The 25,583-nt window shown below is 36.7% G+C and overlaps 2 protein-coding genes across 7 annotated transcripts; both read right to left on the bottom strand.

Moving 5' to 3' along the window:
• Positions 1 to 601: 601 nt before the first annotated feature.
• Positions 602 to 19,704, bottom strand: SRT2 (sirtuin 2). 6 transcript variants are annotated; one of them, XR_016043589.1, is made up of 10 exons: positions 19,393 to 19,672; positions 17,037 to 17,283; positions 16,734 to 16,799; positions 15,111 to 15,156; positions 13,037 to 13,197; positions 12,814 to 12,943; positions 11,736 to 11,890; positions 5,632 to 5,759; positions 1,094 to 1,193; positions 602 to 966 (listed from the first exon to the last, which is right to left on the bottom strand). XR_016043589.1 is itself a non-coding variant. In XM_088850740.1 (10 exons), exons 3-10 carry the CDS (start codon positions 16,787 to 16,789, stop codon positions 913 to 915), a joined length of 843 nt encoding a protein of 280 aa, XP_088706866.1. In that variant the 5' UTR covers positions 16,790 to 16,807; positions 17,037 to 17,283; positions 19,393 to 19,704; the 3' UTR covers positions 602 to 912. The 6 variants fall into 6 exon arrangements, 4 of the variants coding, with proteins under 4 accessions (XP_088706866.1, XP_006847204.2, XP_020524431.1 ...); XR_016043590.1 differs by having other exon boundaries at positions 17,037 to 17,279; positions 19,393 to 19,556; XM_088850740.1 differs by having other exon boundaries at positions 11,736 to 11,903; positions 16,734 to 16,807; positions 19,393 to 19,704.
• A 2,606-nt stretch (positions 19,705 to 22,310) lies between these two features.
• LOC18436919 (putative receptor-like protein kinase At1g11050) lies at positions 22,311 to 25,141 on the bottom strand. Its single transcript, XM_006847140.4, has one exon. The coding sequence runs from the start codon at positions 24,680 to 24,682 to the stop codon at positions 22,781 to 22,783; it is 1,902 nt and encodes a 633-aa protein (XP_006847203.1). The 5' UTR covers positions 24,683 to 25,141; the 3' UTR covers positions 22,311 to 22,780.
• Between the last annotated feature and the right edge of the window lie 442 nt (positions 25,142 to 25,583).

The following is a 25,583-nucleotide window of genomic DNA, read 5'->3' as shown; positions in this document are numbered from 1 at the left end:
AGCAAATCATAATAGCAAGAGGGTGCTTAAAGATGTGATCCACTCATTGAATGTGGCAAAAGAGCAAGAAACCAACAAAAGGGATAACAAAGTTGAAATTGAAGGCAGTGTATGACAATATGAAAGAAACCCTAAATGCAGCGCTAGAGAGCAAAGGCAGGCGACATCTAAGATTATAAAGAACCAACACAACATTCATATTGGCTAAAGCCTAGTTCAAAAGTGGAGTGCCTCTTTTCTGGCCTTGTTTCTAACAAATAATGTATCTCTAGTTATGCATTTTGTAAATTTGGTTTGATGTTGAACTTCTTTAAAATTAAGTTGGAACTTGAAATTTGATGGGAGTCATTTGAATTTTCAGCAGAACTATAAAACACTTGAATTTTACACCAATAATTTCATTAATTTTACGTGATAAAAATATTAAAGCAACCTTATCTACACTTTTTTTTTTTTGGGTAAGTAACCTTAACTACACATCAACTTTAACATTTCGTAGATATTTATTTTTCGATAATTTTCCTTCTGATTTTTTCTTTTTACTTGGTTCTTTCCTGAAATTTTTGTGTCCTACATTCAGAACCAAGAGCAATGCGTTGAGTTGACCTGCCGTAAGTGTTACTTGCTGTTTAAACCATTGATAACAAAAACAATCTTTTCGTTCAATGTTTGTATAGAAATATTCACAGCACAAGTGATTCTCACCTCAACTGTTTCAAGCAGACAATGAATGCATGCAAGAGGGCAACATCCTAAATGACTTTTCGAATAGAATTGTGGAGAGCTTTGCCCGGGAAGCATTTTAGGACTAGTATGAATTTCTTTCGCCTATAGTGCTATACAACAATTTATATATCAATGTGTTGAATCTCCTCTGATCCTACCATGAGATGCAAGGGACCAAGTTCTGCTTCATTTGCTTGCAGGTATGCTTAGACATCCCATTCCAAGCAACCTCGGTAGTATCTATCAAAATAATATGGGAGAACAATTAAGGCCATCTCCAAATCCACAGTTAAGTAGTAGTTCAGAGTTGCTGCTCAAAGGAGTAAAATTGTACCGATAAAAGAGGAAACAAAACGCTATATATTACCTCACCGCTTCTTGCACTAATCTTTAAGGATACAAGCTCATCAGCCCTGGTTTCGCCAATATTAATTATTGCAACAGTTGCATTAACCTCATAAGCAGCTCTGCATGATAAAATTTGACATAAGAAAAGGTCAGTATAGAAATTGAAGATGAAACTTGATGCCAAAACCTTTACTACCATGATGACAACATTTGTTTATCTCATGCATTCTAAAGCACAACGAATGAATGCATTTTGGCATGTGTAGTATTAGACAGATTTCTGACAATAATAGAAGTAGAGCTCTTCAACCAGATCGGAAGAGAAAGGTTTCAATGGTGACCAGCAGACAAAGTCCTTGACATTCGCCACCCCAAAGATCAGTCTGTGCAAACAGAAAGTGGTGATGGGGCCTTTTTCAGGTGGTAAAAAGACCGTCAGTAGTCTTTGGGAATGCCAAAACAAACAGCATTTAATCTGCTTGATCTTCTTGAAAAAGATCTCATTTAGTACTTTCAAAACATGCATACTGCTTGATCTTCTTAAAAAAGATCTGATTTAGCACTTTCAAAACAGCAACTATTCTGAGGTTCAATTCTGATTATGATGAAGGACAACCAGATGTAAGTAGCCATATAATCCATGGACTATTACAAAATGGACTCAATAGGAAAACAGGCTCTAATCAGAAGTGGTCAGGGTGGTGGGTGACCCACGTCTATAGTTCCATTCTCACCAAATTCCAAGTTAGCATTCAAGGAAAAGAGATAGATAGAGAGAGAGAGAGAGATAATATCAATTAAATTGTCAAACCACCTTACAAAATCATTAAGGTGGTCAAATTAATTCCATTTAACATTAGGACTAATGTTTCTTAAAAGTTTCATTTCACTCAAGTGCCCCCTTAAAATATATAGTAATGAGAATCCTGAACAAGTAGGGACATTTTGGTAATTTAACCCACTTATGTAGGCCGACTCAAATGATAAGGATACCACTGGTTTTTCAGGGTTAGCAACATGGTAATACCAAATGATGAAACTACGCCTGCCTTTCAAAGTTAGCATCACAGAAAACTTTTTAAATTGTATACCAAGTTCCATGGTGCTAGCCCTAAAAAACGAGGGGTATTTTCATCATTTGTCCTGGCTTACTCAAGTGGGGCTCACCAAAACTCCCTTGTTTCTTCAGGCTACCCAAATCTGCATGGGGACAATTTCGTCCAGTTTTATTTATATTTTTTAAGGAGACAGAGTAACACACCTAATGTAAATGGGATGAATTGACCACGTTAATGATTTTGTACGGTAGTTTGGCCATTTAATTTTTCCCAAAGGAAAAAAGAATGGACTTCGGAGAAAAATAGTGCATCGACTTAAAGGTCACTTGAACACCCAGTGATAATTCTTATTCACCCAATTACATCCAGCCGATCACTGGGATGCTATGTCTAGCAATTGGCAGTTCTATCAATTTGTCTGCCCAAGGAAGCATTGGCTCCACCAGATAAGAGGAAACATAAATTGTGAATTAGATCTGAAAAGCCATACTCATGGCATCTGTATGGAGGCATACGAGCTTGTTCAAAGATCCAGTCAGCTCAAAAAGGCATGCTCTTAAACCTAAGGTGGTTGGCATACTTGTGGCCAAGCATAAAGCAGTTTAACTATTCCATGACAAAATTGAAACTACTCAAGAATTACATCATCAGCAAGCCTTCACTTTGAATAGAATCAACAGCTTTTTTGGGATTATTATATTTAGAATGAGGGTAGATTCAGCCATTCCCTTTTTTTACTAATCCACCCAACACTTTGTGGGGCCAAATTTATTTGTCCATATTGCTACCTACGTTTAACGGGGCAGAATTAAAAACAGTAGGTGATATTTAAAAAAATGAGTGAGTATCTGCCATTGATCTCTCCTTCCAAGAACAAATATCGACTTCACTATGGTGCAAATGATGCCCATGGATAGTATATTGAAGTAAATGATTTTCACGGGATCAAGACAACTGATCCAAGTTCAACAATCTCTCCCGATCAAATTCGGGAAATCAAATTCTTCTTTTTTCCTTTTGTCCATAACTAGTGAAATAAAAATCCAACTTCACTCTAAAGACTTTTCTCATGCTTACCTATTCAAACACTGTCATGTTTTACTCTTGTAGTAGGTGCCTTAATGTTAGTAAGTTGTGGGGTTAGTCCCACATCTAAAATTTTCATATTTGTCTATATCTATCCTCAGTGTACAAATGAGGTTGGATCGCCAATTCTAAAATCCATGTAAATCAAGGTGTAGCACTTTAAGGACTTCATAACAGTACTCAGTTATGTAATCTCCAATGAGAAACTACATAAAAGATATTGGATAGTAACATTATTTAGGCCGTAAAAGGAAAGGTCCTAGGTTGTATTTAGGGTTTTAATTTTTATTTACAGTAGTGTATTGTGGCACTAAGTTAGAATTTAGATTTATAAATAAAGAAAAGAGGAAACATATTGATTTTATGGCCTTGAAGTCCATGTAGCCACATCTTTCACTTTGCTGCAAGCAAAACTAGGAATCATGTAATGGCATTATTATCTTCAAATACAGGTAAGCTAGATGATCTTGCATGACATACGGATTGGGCAACTTTCTAAGAAGAGAACGGTATTCTAACCAAGACTCCATGCAAGGAACCACAAAATTTAGCATTGCTTATATGAACATAACATATGAAGTGGATTGTTTGTTTCTTATAAATAATGTGGTTGTTGCATTTAGCAAACTTCATCTGCAAGCATAACATGATTGTATTTTAGAGCGGGCAGGAGTAGGAGCGGAGGATCATTGCTTGCTAGGAGTTCCCTAGTTTGGGAGCGCCCGAAGAATAAATATATTAAAATGGAGAGCTTTTCAAAACAAGGACTAATCACAATTTTTATATAAATTTAGATGTAAAATTAATATATTAGAAGTATATTTTCCGTACTCACAAATAAGTTTTGAGACAAATAACTCATTCATTTATTTGAGTCTTCTCATACATATATCCTTCAAAGTAATATAATAAAGACATTTATTTGATCTTACATTTAAATGACAATACAGGATATTATATAAGTTAAATCATATTAAAGTCCTACCCATTTCTTCACATACCCCTTCCATTTGAATTATTTTCAAAAAAAATGAGCTATGTAACTATATAGAGCGAAACATATAAAGAGGGATGAAATACACACATGCAACATGCACACACACAAATAAAAAAGAGAGAACTCATTTTCTCCCTTGAATATATACAAATTTTAAAAAGACGACAGGTCAAAATCCATAACCATTTGTGACAAAAGCTGGACACACTGTTCCCTATAGTACATGCAATTTTATGATAATTCTAGAACTTCCTCTTTTGGTTGATGCAAGTTTAGCAATATCTTTCTCTTTAAAAAAATTTATGGAACATGGATCTGAAAAATTATTACTCTCAAGTACGGGCTCTAGGAAAAGGGGAGGCTAGGGTAGCAGGTGCCATATAAGAGTTTCATGCTCACTAGATCCTAAGTTAAGAGTTTTTTTTATTTTTTATGACTGTTGTATTACAAGAAAAAGATTACAGTGGTTCGTCAAGAGGACCCACAGGCCGGACCTCTCGGCAAAAAAACAGGCTTGTCCTTAGAGAGTAGCCCCATAACTCTTTTTTTGTTGACATGCACTTATTGCTTTTGTTTTGGAAGGATATGCATCTATTGCTTTCCTTTTTTTAATTGACATGCACATATTGTTGCTTTTCCTTCAAAGGTATAGGGAATATGGATGCATTGACTCATTGACTAATTTCCATTGGACTAGAATACAGGATCACAGCCGGACCATGATCTTACGTCAGGAGCATGGATAGCAACCCATGTCGGAATCCTGGCAACTAAGCCAATGATATGATTTCAACTGAACAGTTCAATGGATACTGAGGATGCTTATACATTGATGATAACTAATTTGAAGGGAAATGACCTTTTTAAGCCATAAACTCTCAAATGTGAAAGCAATAAAATATGTTTTCTTTATGTAAATGGAGACTTATGTCCAAACGCCACTTAAGGTTGGTGTACGAAAGCAATGAAGTACAAAATTTAAGATTGAGAATAATAGGCTCGAGGGCTGTTTAAGTAAACACCTACATGATCCACAAGCAGTCCTTTTCCCCACTCAGCCATCAAATGGGGTGTGGCACAGCTACCAATACCATTAAAACCCAGGTTTCCACAAGGAATACCATCAATCTTAGAATAAAAAGCTCCATTTATATTTCCAATATCTAATATTAGCTGAGATATATTGGTACTTTCTATCCTCTTTCTAAAAAATTCTAATTTCATAAAGTTGAATATATTTATAATTTTTAAACATTCTAACCATGCATAACTATTACCATGACTTAAATCATGCAAAAAAGAAAAAAACTAATCAGATAGGGGCCCATGCATCACTGAGTGCATTATAAAGGAATAACATGATCAATAAGAGCACAGATGAATGTACACAGATAAATAGGGCCTTAAAATGATTACCTTACAAGTCGAAAAGCAGACATGGTCATTAAAGATGAACCCACGACAAGTAAGGCATCACAACTTTTTGCAGCCTCCATTGCTTTCCCAGCTCTATCTTTTGGGACATTATCGCCGAAAAATACAACCTTCAAAAAATCAAATTGATAGAAGATAAGGAAAATAAAATATATATCCTAGTGCTATTGGAAGTGTCTGTAACAAATTCAATCAGACACACACAAGTACAAACATAGAACATACAAACAGACATTCGTATACACGCACACAAACACATATTCAACAAACACCCAAAGCAAGATAATTGCGGAAAAAAATGAAAAAGCTATCGAATCAAATATACTCAAGATGAATAGAACTTATACAAATACCGTCACTTATAAATTGATTACAGCCCATTTGACACAGAAAAGTTATTGGGAGAACTTTAGATAATTGCTTTATAGTGCAAAGGTGGAGAGAAACAAAGAAGATGAAAAACTGGATTTGGTCCTACACAAACTCGTAACATTCAACGCATTTAAGTTACTCAGAGAACTTTAATAATTATGTTATAATGCAAAGGTGGTGAGAAGCAAATAAGGAAAAAATACAAAATTATTAATCCCATGAGAATGGTGTTCACATCAGTATTTATACAGTTTACATTGAAAATAAACTGCAGTGCAAAAAAATGTAAAAATCCACCTCATCCTAGAAAGCTATCCAGCATGGGAGCTCTCAGCAAGAAGATGCAATGAAAAGGCTTGCAGACTTGATAAAATTCCCGGTTTTTTTTTCTTTTGTCTTTTTTTTTGGTCGTTTTTTTGGGAACCAATAGCCATGATGAGGGTACAAGATAGTTCAGTCTCTCAATTTCTTCGCACTTAGAATAACAAACAACTTAATACATTTTGTTCTTCATGAGACATATGGCAGCTCCAACCACAATATGGAAAGCGAGATCTCCAACATAGTGCAAACTTTTGCTTTCTATAGTTCTTGCAAGTGTTTAAAAAATCGGTGACCTGATCCGGATCGGGAATCACCCAGCCCGTCCCTGATCTTGTAAAATATCAGGATCTGGGATGTTCCACCCGTTGAACAGGCCTAACAGTTTTTGTCTGAAAAACCGACCACGTCACCGATTTATTTCCAAGACATGTTGAAAACACGCTGACAATTTCATTTTTAAATTTCAAAAAACTCTAGCGTCACATGGCCCTGTTCCCCCATTGGTTTAGTTCCCCAAGAAAATGCATGGCCCTTGGCTCCCCCTTGCACGCGTCCACAAGAACATTCATGTTAAGTCCTTTATTGGGCGTTTTCCTCCCACATCTCTTCGATGTGGGACAATTCTATTTTGTCTCAACGTTCGTGTTAAGTCCTTTTGACTTTATTGTGCGCAAGCATTTTGACATTATTAAATGTTTCGCAATTACAGATTTTAGTAGGAAATATATTACATTATGAGCAAATATATTCAATTAGTACACTAGGAAAAAATTATTTTTAATAAATATTTTATTTAGAAATTGACCAATTATGTTCATGTAGGACATGAATGACTTGGGGTCAACAATTGTTTTTATATAGTTGTAAATAAGATTTTTTAAATTAGATAATATTATAATACATTTTAGATTTGTTCTATTTGTATAGTAAAATAATCATAAAATACAAACCAACAATCTTAATTTTAGTATATAATATTATAGTTAGTTAGGTTGTGATAATCTTAGATGAGTAAAGCGAATTAATAAGTGTTTTATTTTGATGCAATACTAATTTCACTTTATATGAGAAATTATTTTTTTTAGTCTTATAATATGAAAGTTTTTTCTAATATTTTCAAATTATTTTGATGCAATATTCTACCACTATATTATAATTAATAGTTATACAGACATCCAACATAAAAACATCTCAGTATTCACCTATTTTTACAAAGTACTGAAAGTACATAATGCAACACTCCTAATTTCTTTTAGAAACTAAAAGAATACTATTTTTAGAGATTTATAGTGAGTATTTGAAAAACATTTGGGACAAAACTTGCCCATTTGGCTGATTCTCCGATCGGACACCCCGATCCACCAATCTCGCATGGGTATGGTTGAGGATGATTCAGGTCACCGATCCATTTTTTTAAACATTGGTTCTTGCACAACAGAAGAGCAAAATCATACAACTTTGGCTTCTATCAATGGTAAACATTGACACTAATTGAGCTTGAAATTCTAAGAGATATTTTGAATCAGCATTCACTCAAGGATTGGCCGAACTAGTGAAGAAGTTATGACTCCATAACTTTTAGGATTAATACTACTCATGTAGAACCATTCCACATTAATTTTTTCATAGCAACTCACAAAGATAACGATAGACAAAATTCAAGCAATAGAACATTTTTCCATATCTTGATGCAATGGAAAATGCATAGAAATTCACATTATGGGAGGAAGGAATGCCATGTGCTGGATGGAATTGAAAGAATGTCATCCTGTTAACTGGATATACATAGTAACCCTGGGAATGAAAAATGGACCTACATTATTGATGCAATTTATCAAATATAGAAAAAGACAAGAATGACCATGTTGATATAATAACACTCTCCCCCTTGCATTAATCGGCGATCCGGATAGTGAATCGCTAATCAAGATCAAGAATTATTGGTCACTAGTCCACTTCCTGGACTGAATAGACAAGTTGCACCTACATATGTAATCTACTTATGCAAAGACTTAATCTATGTTTAAAACTATTTTTTTAATTTAAATATCTTAAATCATATAAATTTTTTTTTTCCTCCATCGTTTTTTCCCCTTTTTGTTCTGGCAGATCACCGATTCACCAAATCCTGATCACTAATCCACCAGTAAATCTGGATTGGAATTGATGGGTGGGTGATCCACCCCACTTATCCGTGTTTTATAACATTGGTTTGCCAACCAAGAGATGATGTTGAGATTAGGTCGAAGCATCAGCAAAGAAATCTTCCAATTTAGGGTTGGAAGAGAAGACATCATCATCATCATCATCCTAACTATTTGGGTCAACTACATGAATCTCGTTCCAACATTCTGCTCTATCAAGAGCCATACCCTCAAACAGACCATAAGTCATCATATCTCTTCTCACTGCTTTTCCATCCATTTCCTTTTGAGCCTTTCTCTTGCCCTTTTAGAGCCTTCCACTTGAACCAAATCGCCCCACCTAACCGATGTTGTATTGGGCTTACGCTGCACATAGCTAGCCCACCTAAGTCTACTTTCCCTCATCTTATCACCTATTGGATATACCCCTAACTTCTCTCGTATGTATTCATTTTAAATTTTATTATTTTTTGTCTTGCCACTCATCCATCTCAACACCTCATCTCAACTATACCCATCCTATGAATATGTTGTTTATTGACCTCCCAACATTCCATCCCATAATGCATGGCTGGTCTTACAGTAGTCCTATAAAACTTACCTTTTAGTTTTATTGGTATGTGGAGATTCATAAAACTCTGGATGCACATCTCGAATTTGCCCACTCAGCTCTAATTTTATGCGCGACCACTTCCTCAAACTTTCCATTCTCCAGTATTACTGACCCAAGATATCGAAAATAATCTCCTTGAGGTATTTCTTGGCCATCAATCTTAACTACTTCCTCATCTACTCCTGTTATTACTGAACTTGCATTACATATATTCTGTCTTAGTCTGGCTAATTTTAAAACCTTTAGATTCTAAAGCATTCCTCCAAAGTTCTAACCTTGCGTTGATGTCTCCTCTAGTCTCATCAATCAAAACTAGGTCATCTACGAACAACATACACCACGGTACTTCATCCTGTAGATACCTAGTTAACTCATCCATAACCAAAATAAATATGGGCTCAACGTTGACCCATGGTGTAGGCCCATTGTCACTAGAAACTCACTTGTCTCTCGACTAGTTGTCCTCACATAGCATAAATTGGTAATGCAGCCCTATATACTTTGTGCATTCATGAGAAACCAGATACGATGGAATTTCAATGGAGCAGTTTTTATCAACAGAAATGGCATTTGGGGTCACAAATTTCTAATCAAGCCATAGACCAAATAACCTCACTGCAAATGATGGGAAACACCGAAATTCTGCTCCCTTGCAGGTTTGAAAATGTAATTTAGTTGCATGCCCCAACAAGAACAAGGACTATCAATGGACGATGAAAAATACTATGTCAGATCATCTTCATAGTTTATTTTATTTTTATAATGAATTAACATCTGTATTGAATGTACAAAGATGTACAAATTGCATATAAGTGGGGGGCAAATTTTGGGCTTTGTACAAAAAAGTGAGGGCTACAAGCGCTTGAGGGTCAGGTTTAGAGTAGGTCCAAGGATGTGAATTTCACCCCTGTGGATCCTTTCACCAGTGCCAAACATGTCTAATGGTTACATGTAGTGACTAGCATAAGGAAGCGATTTTGATTGAACATATGGTCCAGCCTCCAGAGGCAAGTAGAAGATCTTGAAGCCCATGAGATGATGCTTACTTAATACTTCACAGTAACCAAAAAGAAGTCCCACGAGGCATCAAATAGTTGTAGCCAGCCAGATGCACATGGGTTTACATTTGTGCAACATCAACAACCCTTGCCAGCCCCAAGTCGGTCACTCGGCAGTGGCATCAGCCATCCATCCCCAATGGTCTCTAGAAGTGCCTCTGTATCCAGCAGGCCCTGGGTTTCCGTACTTGGAAATCCAATTTGACAGCAACCAGATCTGGTGGGATCCACTTATAGGAACACAGTTTAGTGAAAGGTGAAGATCAAATCTTGTACTGCAATTGAGAATTGATATCAACGTCTACAAAATCCTTTAGTTCCTTATAGAATCGAGCTTAAAGATTATCACTGCTTCGAGCCAATCTTTGATCCAGTTCAAGTTGCTCATGGCAAAAATAGAGAGATGCCACGATATGGTGACCAAGGTAGGGTAGGGTGGGGAAAGCAGTGATGAAATGAGGTTTTTCAACACTCGCAGGAGGGATAATCCAAGAAGTCTTGAACAGATTACGGATGAAGGACCATATGTGATTTAGCAATTTTGCAGTGGATGAAGAGGTGGCTGGTGGATTCTTCAGCTTTACTGCACATTTGAGAATCCCCTTATTTGGAGGTGACCCAGTTTCACATAAATCTAAACTGTAAGTGCCAATGGAAATTTATTAGGAGTAGCCAAAAATAAGAATTTCAACTTAAGAGAATTATGCATCTTGGAATTAAGGATCACAAGGTCGGTGTGAATGTCAGATCAAAGAGGTATAGCAACAATTTGACTCAAATCATTCTTTGTGATAAAGTTATGAGCATTATAATAAGCAGTAAGATAACAAACCTGGGGCCTCGTGCTAAATACTTCGACCTAAGGAGATTTCCAAAAACAATTGGTTGTCACCTCTGTCTTTTGGTGATCAAGCTTAATCTCAATGGTGGTCCTGTCCACAACCGTGGTCTGGCAGACATTTGGGATCTTTAGATCATGTGTGTCTGAACATTGACCATCCTTCTCAAGATTCCTTGGCATGGAAAAACTAAACCAAGGGTGAGGCTACTGTTTTGTTGGAGGACCTTAAATTGTTCAATAGCGTTCCTCCTTCAAAGTGGAAAGAGATTCTATGAATGTTATAGGGTGGAACTCAACGGATTCCCCTTGTGATTGGCACTTTAAACAACAGTTTAACCAAATTCTTGAGATTTGCAGCACCCTACAAGTCCCCATTAAGCACGTGTGGTGAGAGGTAAACATGACTACGGATGCATTGGCAATGAATGTTGCAGCCAGCAATAGTTTTCGTGCAGTCAGGTCTCAGTCCTAAACAAGACATTTGGTGCAGTTCTTTGTATAGCACTTGCCCTTTTTTGTACAGTAGTTCTTTTTAATGCAATAATCTGGATCCTTATACTAGAATAATACAAAGTCAATATTATCCAAAAAAATATACATATTGTTATTTTGATATGCAGTCAAAAAGTGTAAAATGTAAGTCTGAACACAAGCGGTATAATTATGTACTAATGTAGTAAATTCACTAGGATTATAATGGCAATGTACAATTTGTAAAAATATAAGAATCTTACATCAGGTTTTAACAAGCCATCACATTTCAGACAATTAGGGATATGGAAGTTCTCCTCCCAAAATTTCTCATCAATCTCTATATCTCCATCAGGCCGCTGCTGCATGCCAAAGCTCTCGTCTGATTCAGGGTTCTTCCCATTGTCTAGATTTTCAACTGCTAAAGCCCACTACAACGGCAAGGAAAACTGTGTAAATAACTATCTAATCGTGAATAATTATGATAAAATTGATACTCATTAACTCACCAAACTCTTCATCGAACTATATATAAATAAATAGATATCAATATACTTCTGCACGTTAATAAATAATTGCTGAGAGAACATGAAAGATAATTAAAAACCAAGTGAAGCATAAGAAAGAAAAGAAAACCCCTTTAAGATCAGAGAAGAACAAAATTCCAAGGTGTAGACAAGCATTAAGAGAAACAGTAGTCCTCAGGTGGTTATCTACCTCTGTGGATTACTCAGCAGTACCCAGCAGATAGGTCCATGGATTGCAGTTTTGTATTTATGCCCAGGTAACTTTATACTACATGGTGCAATCAACGGTAACATAGAAGGAGAAAATATGATCCGGAGCCATAGATTATTTTTCAATCTTAACATTTGGGATGATAACTTGTGTCACCCTTGCTTAAAGGAGGATGGTCATAAGATATGCAAAACAGAGGGGCGTTCATTTAAGGAGAAAGGGAAATCCTATGGTAGATGCCATATAAATTTCTTGGCTTTTATTTACCAACGAAAATCACCCTTGCTTAAAGGAGGATGGTCATAAGATATGCAAAACAAATGGGTGTTCATTTAAGGAGAAAGGGAAATCCTATGGTAGACGCCATATAAATTTCTTAGCTTTTATTTACCCAGGAAAATAAGGGAATCCTGAAAAACATAAAAATAAATGGTTTTACCAGAAATAGCATTCACAAAGGAACCGTTGAACACTTTTAGATTTCAGAGTTATGCAAAAGGCCAAAGAATTTACAAGTTATCCTAACAATGATATAACCTCATAAACCGAAACTCATCATTTTCACTCATGAACGGACCAGACAATAACAAACTCGAACTGCACCTGTGGATTAAGAACCTTCACTTGGTCTTGAAATATATGGCGGCAGAATGTAAAACCACATCCTAAACATACAACAGAGTACACAGTGCCATGTAATTCAAGTGGCTCACTGCCTGCACGGTGATGAAGCCTGACAAACAAAAACTATTAGAAAACATAAACTTTAGCGTATCGATACTCGTAGCAATTCCTTATAAGATGAAATATGGATGACGTACTTCACCTGTCAACATTTTGTGTAGCCATAAACTTTACTCGGCCTTGCATTTCAAGAGATGCAAGTGCCTTATGAGTAGCTCCAGGTTGCGCTGCAGTAAACCTTCTCCATCCAGCATAACTCCTAGCCCAATAACGCCTCCGAGCTCGGCTAGAACGAACAAATTCCTGCAAAATGAATGTAGGTGGTGAGAAATCCCTAGTGATGCCTAAAATAAAAATGTCAAATAATAAATTGAAGCAGATAATAATTAATGAGTATAAATCAGTAAAGGAGCAAATGACTTGACCAAGAAGAGGTGCAGATAAAATAATCTGAACAAATGAACCTTTTCTTCGTTTTTATGGTGCAAGCTATTATGTTGTGCTAGGAACTAAAAGTCGCTTTATCAATTTATTCTAGATTGAGATGCTAAAAGAAAATATAGTTTTAAGAAGAGAGGGATAGAAAGAAAAGGAAATATAATGGGGCATCCACCAAAAATTGAAAAGGAAAAATATTGGCTAAAGTTCAGATCATCAACATGTCAACAACAAGTTTCCTCACAAGAAAATCTGGATTCGACAGAACCTCCTGATGTTTCTGAAAAACACAAATAATCTTCTACCAACAAAGGCAAAAGATGCTTCTCTACACTACACATGCCCATCATGCCACCCACCATCATGACATATTATGTATCGGTGATTTAAACAGCGGACAGCCCAGCGCTTGCGCTGCCGCCTAGGCGATCCAGAAGGCCTGGGCACATCGCTCAGGCCTAGGCGGACAAATTAGGTAGGATATCCCTAGCGCCGGCCAAGGCGCCTAGCGCCCAGCCCTAGGCGACTGCTCATGGGCAGAAATCCCCTCATTCAGTGTATTTTTTTGTCATTTTTTAATACCAAAGGGGTAAAATTGTGGGTTTTAGGTTCATTTGAAACCTAAAAACTCATTAAAGCCTATTTTAGAGAGAAAAAACCCCCAAAAAACTAGTTTTTGGTTATTTCCATAGGATCGAAGGATTTCTCAAAGTTACGAGAAATTGATCTAAGCATCGCCCATTGATATTAGATTTAGTTTTGGATGTTTTATAAATCTATTAGAGGCTTTTTTAGAAGATTTTGAGTCCTTAGAGACATTTTAGAGGTGGAAGTTTGGAGATCGAGCAATCAAAATTAGTGATTTTTTTTTTATTGCTTGTATTATTTTGAGATGTCTTCTTCGGGATCTTATCGAAGTGGTGATCCGGGTTGAAAATATGGCTACAACCCGAATCCTTTGGATAAAAATTCCATAAAATGCAAGTTTTGTGAAAAGGATACAAAAGGTGGCATAAACCAGTTCAAGAAACATATGATGTGCCCTAAATCCTTTTAACTCTTATGTGTTCTACAGTTATACTTATATTGTTAGACTATAAAGACATTTTTCTTTCTACTGGGCCACCCAAGTTCTAAGCGCCCGTCGAGGCGCTGGGCGGCCTGGACCCCCCCTAGCTGCCTAGGCACCGCCTAGGGCTTTTTGAAACATTGCTATGTAATGTTGTTAGCAGAAACAAAAGTTCATGTCTCAATGCATCCTCAGAAAAGTTCAAACTTATTCAAAAACATTATTATGAAATTTGGTGATCTTTGGGAATCATCTATATTAATTTAATGGCACCAAAGGTAATTAGGGATCAATGGTTGAGATTTTTGTATTTAACCCAAAACTTGCAAATTAACAAATGATTGCAAAAATGTATTGATACCAGTGGAAGGAGGAAATACTTCATCCTTTCCTCTCAAACTCTCTTATTAAGACAAGAAAATTCTAGGTAACACATATAGGCTTCAGTTCTAGATTATGATTGCAACATCAGTGTATGAGTGTACTATCCAAGCCTAATGCGCACGTTACGAGTATATACACCAATGTATTTGATAATATAAAATCAAGTCCATAATATCTTCTCATTTCCTTTTTCATGCAATGCTTCCAGAACTTGAACAGGAAATCTTGCAAGAAAATATTTATAAATAGGACAACCAAAAAATTCTACTGAGCTTAGTAGATGTTATGAATGAGTAAGTTAAATGTGAAACAAAAGAATATTTACCTGATGAGTAATAGGTTTGAATCCCGAACTGTAAGCTCCATTTGGACTGTCAATAAAAGAGGAATTTTTTACATTGAGAACAATGTGCAACAGAAAGCTTATAACATGCTAAAACCATAAACAGAACAAGGCCAAACATTCACTTCGGAGAACAAATAATTCTGAAGGAATAAAGACCATTTATAAGTAATAGAACATAAACTAGAGGATAGCATCAAACAAAAGTGTAGCATCAATAGCTGAAAGAAAGACGAATCTGTACAACTTTTGAGCACCCTGAGCTACCACACAAACACACACAAAACAACCTCTCACCAGCCATACAAGTGCATATTTCAGCACAAAAAGATTCATTAGTTCCATCAATATGAAAATACAATACTGAAGACAATTAAATTCAACTAAAAATTGTACAAGCATTCATAGATATGTATAGATATCAATATGACATACAACAAAGTGTTAGCTAGACTAGTTTACTGAAGTTGCAGATAACCATCAGAAAAAATAGAGATGATGACCAGTACCTCACAGTCCACCTTAAATCAACAAATAAAAATTAACTGTTGAGTGTTTCTGGAAAATGAGGCATTCACTTTGTGAGAGCTTGCTATTGTTAATGCACGTGGTTAGTTTTATGCAACTTGGTAGGAAAGGATAGACAAACAACAATATTGTGCAAACGATTAGCGGAATTGTAACTAAAAAGCCTCATAGCAGTCTTTACAAAGACTCTGGAAGCCACTTTAGAGAGGCTAGAATTGGAAAGTGAGTTTTGACCAACCAGAGTTCATCTTCTGGAGAAAAAAAAGAAGAACAAGAAGAAAAAGATCATATTTAGTTTGAAAATTGACAAAATAATCTATGAGAAAAAATGAAGATTTCCAAGGAGCTTTTAAAGAAGAACAAGAAGAAAAAGATCATATTTAGGTTGAAAATTGACAAAAGAATCTATGAGAAAAATGAAGAATTCCAAGGAGCTTTTAGTTATGTAGGATGTCATGCTCAGTAGATAATAGATACTCTAGACCAAAGATCCATGTTCATCTTTAAGAGGCGTTCATCCTTTTTAAGAGTAATTCTTTGATGGGTGAATCCTCTAACAGTTACAAATTCGCTATATGTACCTCCACAAATGCTTGCATAGTAAATGACTTCACGTTGCAGGCAGATTCTTTTCACTGACCAGTCCCATTCATTGATTCCCCTCAAATCTAAATGCATTCAAGAGTGATGAGATTCAAGAATTTGTATGTTGAGGTTCCGTTTCCAGATTCCCTTTATTATGTGAAAATTTTGAAGAAGATAAGGGGATGGAGCATGAAAGGGCAGTTCTTCAAGGGGAAACAGAGAATGGAAAACTAGCTTCTTAACACTTCAAGTGTTCCAATATATACAAGTTACAATAACAGGAAACCTTTTGAAGTTAATAAAAGAACTCCAATCCACATGAAACATCAAAACATCTTAAAAAAGAACACTAAGACAAGACTCAAAACAATTATTCTTGTTCTTTCTTATTTATTCTCTTTTCTTTTCACATTCTTCCACTGGCAGATGAAAATTCGAAGTAAAAGCAATTCTAAATATCTTCTGCAATCAAGTTAAGGAAGTTAAACATACCTTCTATAATCAGGAATCCCACTCTCAGTGCTTATTCCTGCTCCAGTCAACACCATGAGCTTTTCACTGCAAACCTAATACATAATGAACATTGAGTAAGCTCAACATAATATATTCCCTATAACCACTAAAATTGTATAAATGCTAGTACATATGCACTTCATTAGTCAATTTTAAGATTGTAATTGACAATTGGAATACCTATAAAGTAAATAACAAAATGGGAGCCCGCAAATTTGTTACAACCACCATAAAATGCCCCTAAAAGCAATGATTTTAAGATAAATTCGGCGGGTAATAGACCTTTCATCAACAAATTTGTGCAGACGATCAAGGTCTTTAGCACTTGGGGGAGCAGAATCAGGGATTATCTTCTTCTCCTTAAAGAATTGAGTAGGTACTTTCTGCTTCTTTGTCATTGTTGAGTGATTGCAACTTATTCGCAAATGCTTAGCACAACTGTGAAGAATATTGTTTCTTCTAAAGAATTGGCCACCGAAGACTCGAAATTCCATGCTGAACTGAAGAGAAGCCATGTGAAAATGGCTACCTAAAATTCAAATCACAACCAAGAGTGAGGACAATGTCCATAGGTCCAATTACTATTAGAAGCATGGCTCTTGAACTTTATGAACTACATGCATAACTTGCCTTTAATTGCATAGAATAAAATAGATGTAGCTCGCCAATAAGATGGCAGCTAATATTCCCATATTTAAGAGCATAAAATTGTTTCAAATGTTTAAGCTCTGTATTCAGAAACAGACAAAACAACAAAGAACCAATTCTGATTTGATGTGGGAAGACTTTATATATTAATTTAAATTTCCTTTTATTGTTGATGGCAAGAGCAGCAAGGACAATCCACATAGAACAATGAAAGGAAATGCTGGTGTATCATCCCAATAGCAATGCAAAGCCAAAAAGCCGGTCACTTGAGTATCTGAACTTGTGGCTTTCAAGAATCAAACATGCAAAACGCAACAATCATATAAATCAAACCCAATGAGGATCAATTAAAAAAAATCAATTATTTCTAAAGAATCTGCTTTTGGAGGTTAGCCACCATGACACTAGAGTTATTGCACAGAGAAGAAATATCGCATAATCAGAGAATTATTTACTCTCCTCTTTCAAATGTTTGAGATAAACATCAAGCGGTCCTTTGCTGTGGATAACTAATGTGTATTCCTTGCTCTGGCAGATCAATTATACATAGATAGGGTTGCAAGCAACCAGAGTACACTTGATCGGTTGATCTAACACATAAGTAAGAAGATTTCATTTATATCAACATCATCATATGCTCAATGTACGATCTTTGTAAAAGTAGGTTCAAAGACATTTCAGAGAGATAATTTCCCATATCACGTCACCAATCCTGTTTTACTAGAGTATTAGATGATATTTATCCAGGACAGCATAAGCTGTTCAAAAATGGTTTAGATGTGGTAAAAGTTTAACTTCTTGTGTGACACAGGGAAAGTACAAAAACACCATTATAAGGTTCCAAAAATAACCAGCACATTCTCTGTTTCAATAAATTCTAGCGCATCTCACGCTCTCTCAAATTGATGTACTTTATATCCAGATATCATAGCATTGGATTTCATATGCCTGCCTTTTGTCCGGGACAGTTGTTATTTTGCTAACTTGGGAATGTAAGTACATTAACTGGTCAAAGGTCAAAGGAAACCCGAATATGACAAGACTGAAGTTGCAAAGGGCTCTTCTAATTGCATCATCACAATCAAAGTGCTCTCCAGGAATTTCTACAGTACCTGGAAATTATATCATCAAATGGGAAGTACTCATTCAAATATGGGTCGAGATATTTTTTGGTTTGATTTGCTGAATACTGGTCCTTCCCAAATAGCATGTCAAGGAATAATTGCTAAACATAAATCTAGAAAATGGTCAGAAGAAAGGGTGTTTTTGTTTTTGGTAGTTCAGCAGTAGGAATCAAACTAATGAAAGTGCTGCTATCATAAAAAACTAACCAATCAAGCCCAAGCCCAAGGAGCTGCATGCCAACATCACATTCTCAGTCAAGAATTGTTTCAAGTACAAAAATAGGAACTCAAGTCGGAATTGGACTTCAAATTATCATTTTCCCATCTCAGGCTCATTTACTTAATTACAAAATTACAGGACTCCATATATACTAAAGTGTTAACTGCAAACTGTAAACTCCACTCTAAGTTCACCATCATAGCCACATGAGAGCCAAGAGGTGTCCCAATCATTCTCCCCTTCCTCCTTTGTGTAGCATTCGATTCCCGAGAGACCAATGTGCATTCACCTTGCAAAATTATAAGAACTTCCCTATTCTTTCCATTGAATTATAATAATTATGGGTAAGGGAAATACATCCAACCAGTTGAGAGGGATGAATCTAAAGATCAATAATAATAACGAACCTAAAAAATTCCTAACAGTGACTTACCACCCAGACATTTGGACTGATGATGTGCTTTAATTCTGTTGAAGTATTGATTACAATATTAACCCAAAGCACCTCCTATTGGTATCACCAGATAGCACTTGAATCAATTGCATAATTAGCCTACTACCAATTGTTCCTCATTCCTTTTGTTAAGATAGAAATAACGAAGGTCAAGATACATTTTCAAATTAATCACACAGAGAGAGAGCTTACGCTTAGCAAAAAGGAGAGAGACGAAAATCCTTCAACTGCCTGTGAATAATGCAGAAGCCTGCCGCTTGGAGGAGGAAAGAAAACATGGGAGCGAACTCTGCAATGCTTTTAATCACTCAGAAATGGAAATGTGAGGGGTACTTTGATAACCACGTAGCTCTTGCAACGCCGCAAGCTCCCAAATTTTGAGCATTTAATTAGGGGTGCGGTCTGTATAGAGCCGAGCCTCTAAACAATCAAAGTAAAACGCACCTCCCAAATAGCGCCAATAAATGTGCTTGCAAGAAATTTTTTTGGAAATATTTCATATAGAATCTTAATTTTTGTGTATTATTTTATGGTAGACACTTCTTCTGTTTCTTTCAAGTGATATAAAAAAACCCTAAAAATTTCACCCCACTCATCATCTCTTTTTTCCCTCTTTAATTGACTTTTGATCACAAAAATTGGCTCCAACAAATCTTTTACACCATTTCAACCCAAAAACTTTTTAACCCCCTTTTTCCCTTTCCACCAATTAAAAATGCTTTTGAGTTGAAATGATATAAAAAGATTTTTTGAGGTTAATTTTTAAAGAAAAATTTATATAGAGCTGAGGTTCTAAACAATCAAATTTGAGTCTACATCAAAATTTTTACTAGAAGATGTCGTTTTGATGGCCAAATATCTTCAAATTGATCATCTCGTCATCAATATACATGGACATTAGAAAAAAATGGATTTCAAATTTTAAAAATAGTGTATTTTGTAACGCATTCTTTTATCGTCAGTTTTCAAGATCTACAGGTTTTCATAGATCGATTGATCTACACAATTTTTGAAGCTTTAAACTTTATAAATAAATATGAAAATAAATTTTAAAGCTATGACAATGATTTCCAATATTGAAACCACATTTCTTGACAATATTTGAAGGTAGGTTCTAATTTGATTGTTTAGAGCCTATGCTCTATAGAAACCGGACCCTAATTTTTATGATCAAAGTGAATAAAACATGGAGATAAGATATGAGGGGGTATGGTGAAATCTTTAGAGATTTCTTTAAGCCGCTTGAAAGAAAAACAGTATGAGGGCCTACCATGAAATAATATGAGAAATTAAGGTTCGATATGAAAATACGTGAGTATGAGAAGTTGTTACCTATTTGAATATATGTTAATTATACATTCATTTCAAAATAAAATAGAGCATATACTCATTGTTAATATGAATATATGATTCAAAATGGAGTATAGAATTATGAAGATGCAACCTAAGACTAAAATGAAATACGATATTCTTCCTCTTGATCACGATGTCTCCAATTGTTGAATTGTTGAGACGATTCATTGAATCGGTTATTGTGCACGTTCCAGGGTTCAGACTCCTTGCCAGCTAGTTGGCTATACCCGAAACCCCAAGGTTGGACACCCTCGTGCTCGCCCCTACCCTCTTTCTGATGGGGCTCAAGTTAAGTATATCTTGGCAAGGACTTGTTGGCTTTAGAATCATCTTCTCTCTTATCTCCAACAAATATGACCCCCTACATCTCTCATAAATTACTCAAATATTGGCAGGTCGCTTTCTCCTTGCTTGTCTATACATTCTTTAGCCAAGTAGATGGGTTACCTATTTTCTTTTTCAAAGAAAGAATTTTATTTCAATGCACTCATATAATTCATGTGTTGGCACGGTTCGATTTTAGAGATATCACACCTCTCTTTGTTATGATTTTTAATGTAGTCCTCCAACATCACACCAGTACAAAAATTTATCAAATATGAGGTGGTTTGATTTTCGGATATCAAACCATCCCATAAAAATAAGCCAGTCCGATATTCAAAATATTTGACAAAGCTAAAATAAATAGAACATACACAAAAAAAAAAAAAAAAAGAGGCCCTTTATGTAAATTTTTCAAAAATTTAGACCGGGCATGATTCTGGTAACAATAACTAGTTCGTGATAATTATTGCCAATAATTTGTATTTATCTTATTTTGTCACGAGAAAATCAAGGGCTGATAATATTTTTTATCCTATCAAAATAAAATGAATTTATCACCATAATATGGACCAACCCGATCGTAATCGCGATAATAACCTTAAGACGATAATAACTTACCAATATTTTGAAATTTTGAGAGGACAAAACTCATATAATAGATCCCATTCTAATTAGTAACATAGTTGCCTAAAAGCAACAAAATTTTATCATTTTATTATTTTAGAGTGCTAAAGCTTACAATTTAAAATTATAAAAACTACTCGTTATTACTTAAAAAAATACCTTGTAAATCTATCATCTAAAATTTAAGGGAATGTCTACAAAAACATTATTTATCTTTTGCACATAGATGTTACAATTATTATTGTCCATTAAATTTCAAAATAGATAGTTGTAAGAGGGTCATTGAATAGACAAAAAAAAAAAAAAAAAATTAACACTTCGTCGCTCAGCCCAAGCCATCCAATTTGACATCTAATGAGAGATAATGATTGTGATCTCTACATACAAAAGATAAATGATCCCTCTGTAGCCAATCTCAAATTTTAATTATTGAAAGAGATATAAAACTTAATCAAATTTTCATATGATAGAGTCGGATTTTAAAACTAAACTAAATAAAAGGAGTCCATTCTTCACTTGAAGTCCACCTCAGAAAAAATATAAGCAGACATTTTGAATAAAATAAAATAATCAAAATATCCTTAAAAGTTTCAGGGGCATTTTAGTTATTTTATTTTTTCAAAAAAATATATGACATATACTAAATTTCATATTTATATTATTCGAAAAAAAAAAATTAAAATAAAATACTCTAATAGAACAGATCTAGATCAATCGGTCAGTAGCTCACTTGATCTAAATATTTTTTTTGCTTGGAATCGTATCTCTGCTGCTTTTCTCTCATCTCTGCTGCTTTTCTATATGGCATATACTAAATAATTTCATATTTATATGATTTGAAAAAAAAATTTAAAATAAAGTACTCTAATACAGCAAATCTAGATCAATCGGTCAGAGGCTCACTTGATCCAAATATTTTTGCTTGCAATCGTATCTCTGCTGCTTTTCTCTCATTCTTCAAACCCATTTATGCAGCTCTCCTGCTAATTACAAATTAGTGAGAGGTGGGAGTTATAGAAGATGGCTTTCACACCAAACACATCACAAATTCAGACCCTTAAAATGGCCTACACAATTCACTTCATCCTCCCATGGCCATCACAAATTCAGACCCTTAAAATGGCCTACACAATTCCAATGGCTGAATCTTTCAACACTACTCTGTGTCCTCTACACCATTAACATTAGGCTCTCTTTCTTTCTGACACACTGTAATTCTTATTTCTTACACTGCAATTCTTGTGCTTCTGACTTTCATAGACAGAGATATGGCATTTACCTATCTGAGCATGTCTTTGGACCGCAACAAAGGACCCATCATGCTCGAAGACACGGAGAAGGTGTCGTCGAAATTAAAAGAGGAGTCGTGGCTGCTGAGAGGTGTCGGCCTGTCCGGTATCTCGGGCACCTCTACATTCCCTTCCAGCATCCTCAGAGCCTCAGTCATGGTGGGCCTGAACGCCACCATCACATGAGAACACAGTATCCCCACCATCACAAACCTCTCCATCACACTCATCGGACCCTCCTTCCTTATCCCTTCCTCTATCACCTCCCCTATTTTACCCGCCTTCATCAGCCCCCACGCCCAGTCGCTCACCAGGAAAGTGCGAACATCCATGCCTCCGCTTGTGTCTAAGGCTCTCCTCCCGCTCATGATCTCCAGCACCACGACCCCAAAGCTGTAAACATCGCTCTTCTCTGTCAATTGCCCGTAGAGGGCGTATTCAGGTGCCAGATACCCATGCGTTCCGGCCACGCGGGTAGTCAGGTGAGACTGCCCCTCTCTGTTCTGCTTTGCGAGCCCAAAGTCTGCGACCCTCGCGTTCATGTCAGCATCGAGCAGGATGTTTGTGGCCTTCACATCACGGTGGAAGATAGCCGGCTCCACCCCATTGTGGAGGTACGCTAGGCCCTTGCCTACACCCACTATGATCCCCCTCCTCTGTGCCCAGCTCAGCTGTTTCCCGTCCTTCTTCTTTGTGCCGAACACCCAGTCCTCGACGCTGCCATTAGACATATATTCATAGACAAGAAACCTCTGCTCTTCACCAGACTCATCTTTGGCCAAGCAGCAGCCACGAAGGGGGAGGAGGTTCCGGTGCCTGATGGTGCCAATGAGCTCAACCTCATTCGCAAAGTCATTGTTCTCCAAGTAATCCGGCGAAGTTAGCCCCTTCACCGCCACAAGAGTCCCATCCGAAAGAGTCCCCTTATACACAACACCAAAGCCGCCCACTCCGATAAGGTTTTGCTTCGAGAAGTAATCGGTTGCCCGTTTCAGGTCCTGAATATCGAACCAGACCGCACCTGTGTTTGGCCGCCTCACCCTCGCCCGGCTCCCACTCGCATCCTCATCATCTTGCAAGATCAAGCCCTTCTCTGGGTGCTCCTGGCCCCTGCGCCTCTTCCACCAAATGTACATAGCGGAGACTGCTGACATGAAAATTATAGCAACCCCAGCCCCAGTGGACGCAAACACAAGAGCAGTGCGTTTTCTAAACCCAGATTTTCGTGGTGGCGCCAGTGGTAGGCCAAGTATGCAGAAGGCAGTGTCTAGGTCCTGAGGACCCTTCGAATTCACGAATCCAGCAGCATATAGAACAGCAAAATAGAAGCAATCAGTGCTCTGCGAGGCATTCTTGGCGATCGTAACCAGTCGAGCAGAAACGTTGAAGCCTGAATTGAGGCACGAATTGCACGTCGTTAAATCTGAGACGTCGCCGCTGCAGCTGTTGTCAAGGGGCGTCGACGGGCCGAGTGTATGCAGCCAATCTTGCTTCGTTTGTATGCCAGCACACACCCAAGGGTGGATGACGAACCTCTCCGAGTTGTTGAAGCAAGAGGGCACCAGAGATGCAGGGAGAGAGAGAGCAGTAAGCTTCGACTGGAAATCGATGAGGCAAGCGGTGGCAGAGGTAAGGTCGGGGAGATTGAAAAGGGAGGTCTCGCGAAGGTGTTGGGCGAGGGCGATGCCGAAGAGGCTGAGGAGGGTCTGGCAGCAGTGCTGCTGTTGATCGGGGTTAGGGTTTGGGAGGGGGATTTCGCAGGCGGAGGAGTCCCAAGGGAAGGAGTCGACATAGCCGAGGTCCATGGGGCAGGAGGCAGCGGGGGCAGTAGATGCCTCTGCGTGTAGAGAGAGAAAGAGGGTAAGAGCAAGAAACGGGAGTCGAAGCCCCATGATTTTGGGGCGGGCGGGCGGCGGAGAATGATTTGGGGGCCGGGCGGAGGAAGACGGTGGGGAGGCCGGCCGCTCTTGTTGACATAATAGTTTATGATAGTTAATAGAAAGATTGATGGTCCAAATGGGTTGGTGGGGAATCTTAATAGTGAGACTGGTATTTTGTTTTTGGTACTAAATTTATGTAAGGCTTAGGTTTTATGGGAAAATATATGTAAATCTCACTTCAAATCCTCAATGGAAAACACTTTCGGCGATAGAAATATCTATGTAGTCTCTAAAATCGATTTTCGTTGCCGCAAATAAAATTTGAAACTCAACAAAAAAAAAAAGTGCCACTTGGCATTCGGATGCATCCTTAGCAGATAGAGGTAAGGTGCACCTTCAAATTTTATCTTGCTTTATAATTTTGATGTAAAATATTCTTAGGATTATCTCAAGGGAAAAGCTTTCTATTTTTTCCTACAACGTAGAAGTTCTATCCTCTCCTACCATCCAACCGTCCATTTTTTATAAGAAAGTCACTCACCGTTTGATCTTAGATCCAACGTCTCAAAGTATTTTAGTTTTAGTTTTTTTAATATAAATTTTTTGAATATAAAAGTTGGTATGTGTCATCTTTTCATTGGGGCGCACCTATAAAAAATATTAACAATAATTTTTCGATAAAAAATAATGACCAAAATACCCCTTGAATCTTTCAAGGGTATTTTGGTCATTTTATTTCATTGAAAATATTATTTTCATATTTTTCGTTAGTACGAATTTAATAGAAGAACGGACGTCCAAAATTTGGTGTCAAAACAGTTTATAGAAAAAAATTAAAATAAAACAATATAGAGACATGATATTGTGATCGGGACAATATTAGCCCTCCATTAAAAAATGGACGATTGGATAA

This window comes from Amborella trichopoda, chromosome 11 (assembly GCF_054954075.1).
Source record: "Amborella trichopoda isolate Santa Cruz 75 chromosome 11, AtrichopodaSantaCruz75HAP2 v2.0, whole genome shotgun sequence".
Lineage (NCBI taxonomy): Eukaryota > Viridiplantae > Streptophyta > Magnoliopsida > Amborellales > Amborellaceae > Amborella > Amborella trichopoda.
This window is presented reverse-complemented; position numbering and strand designations above follow the sequence as displayed.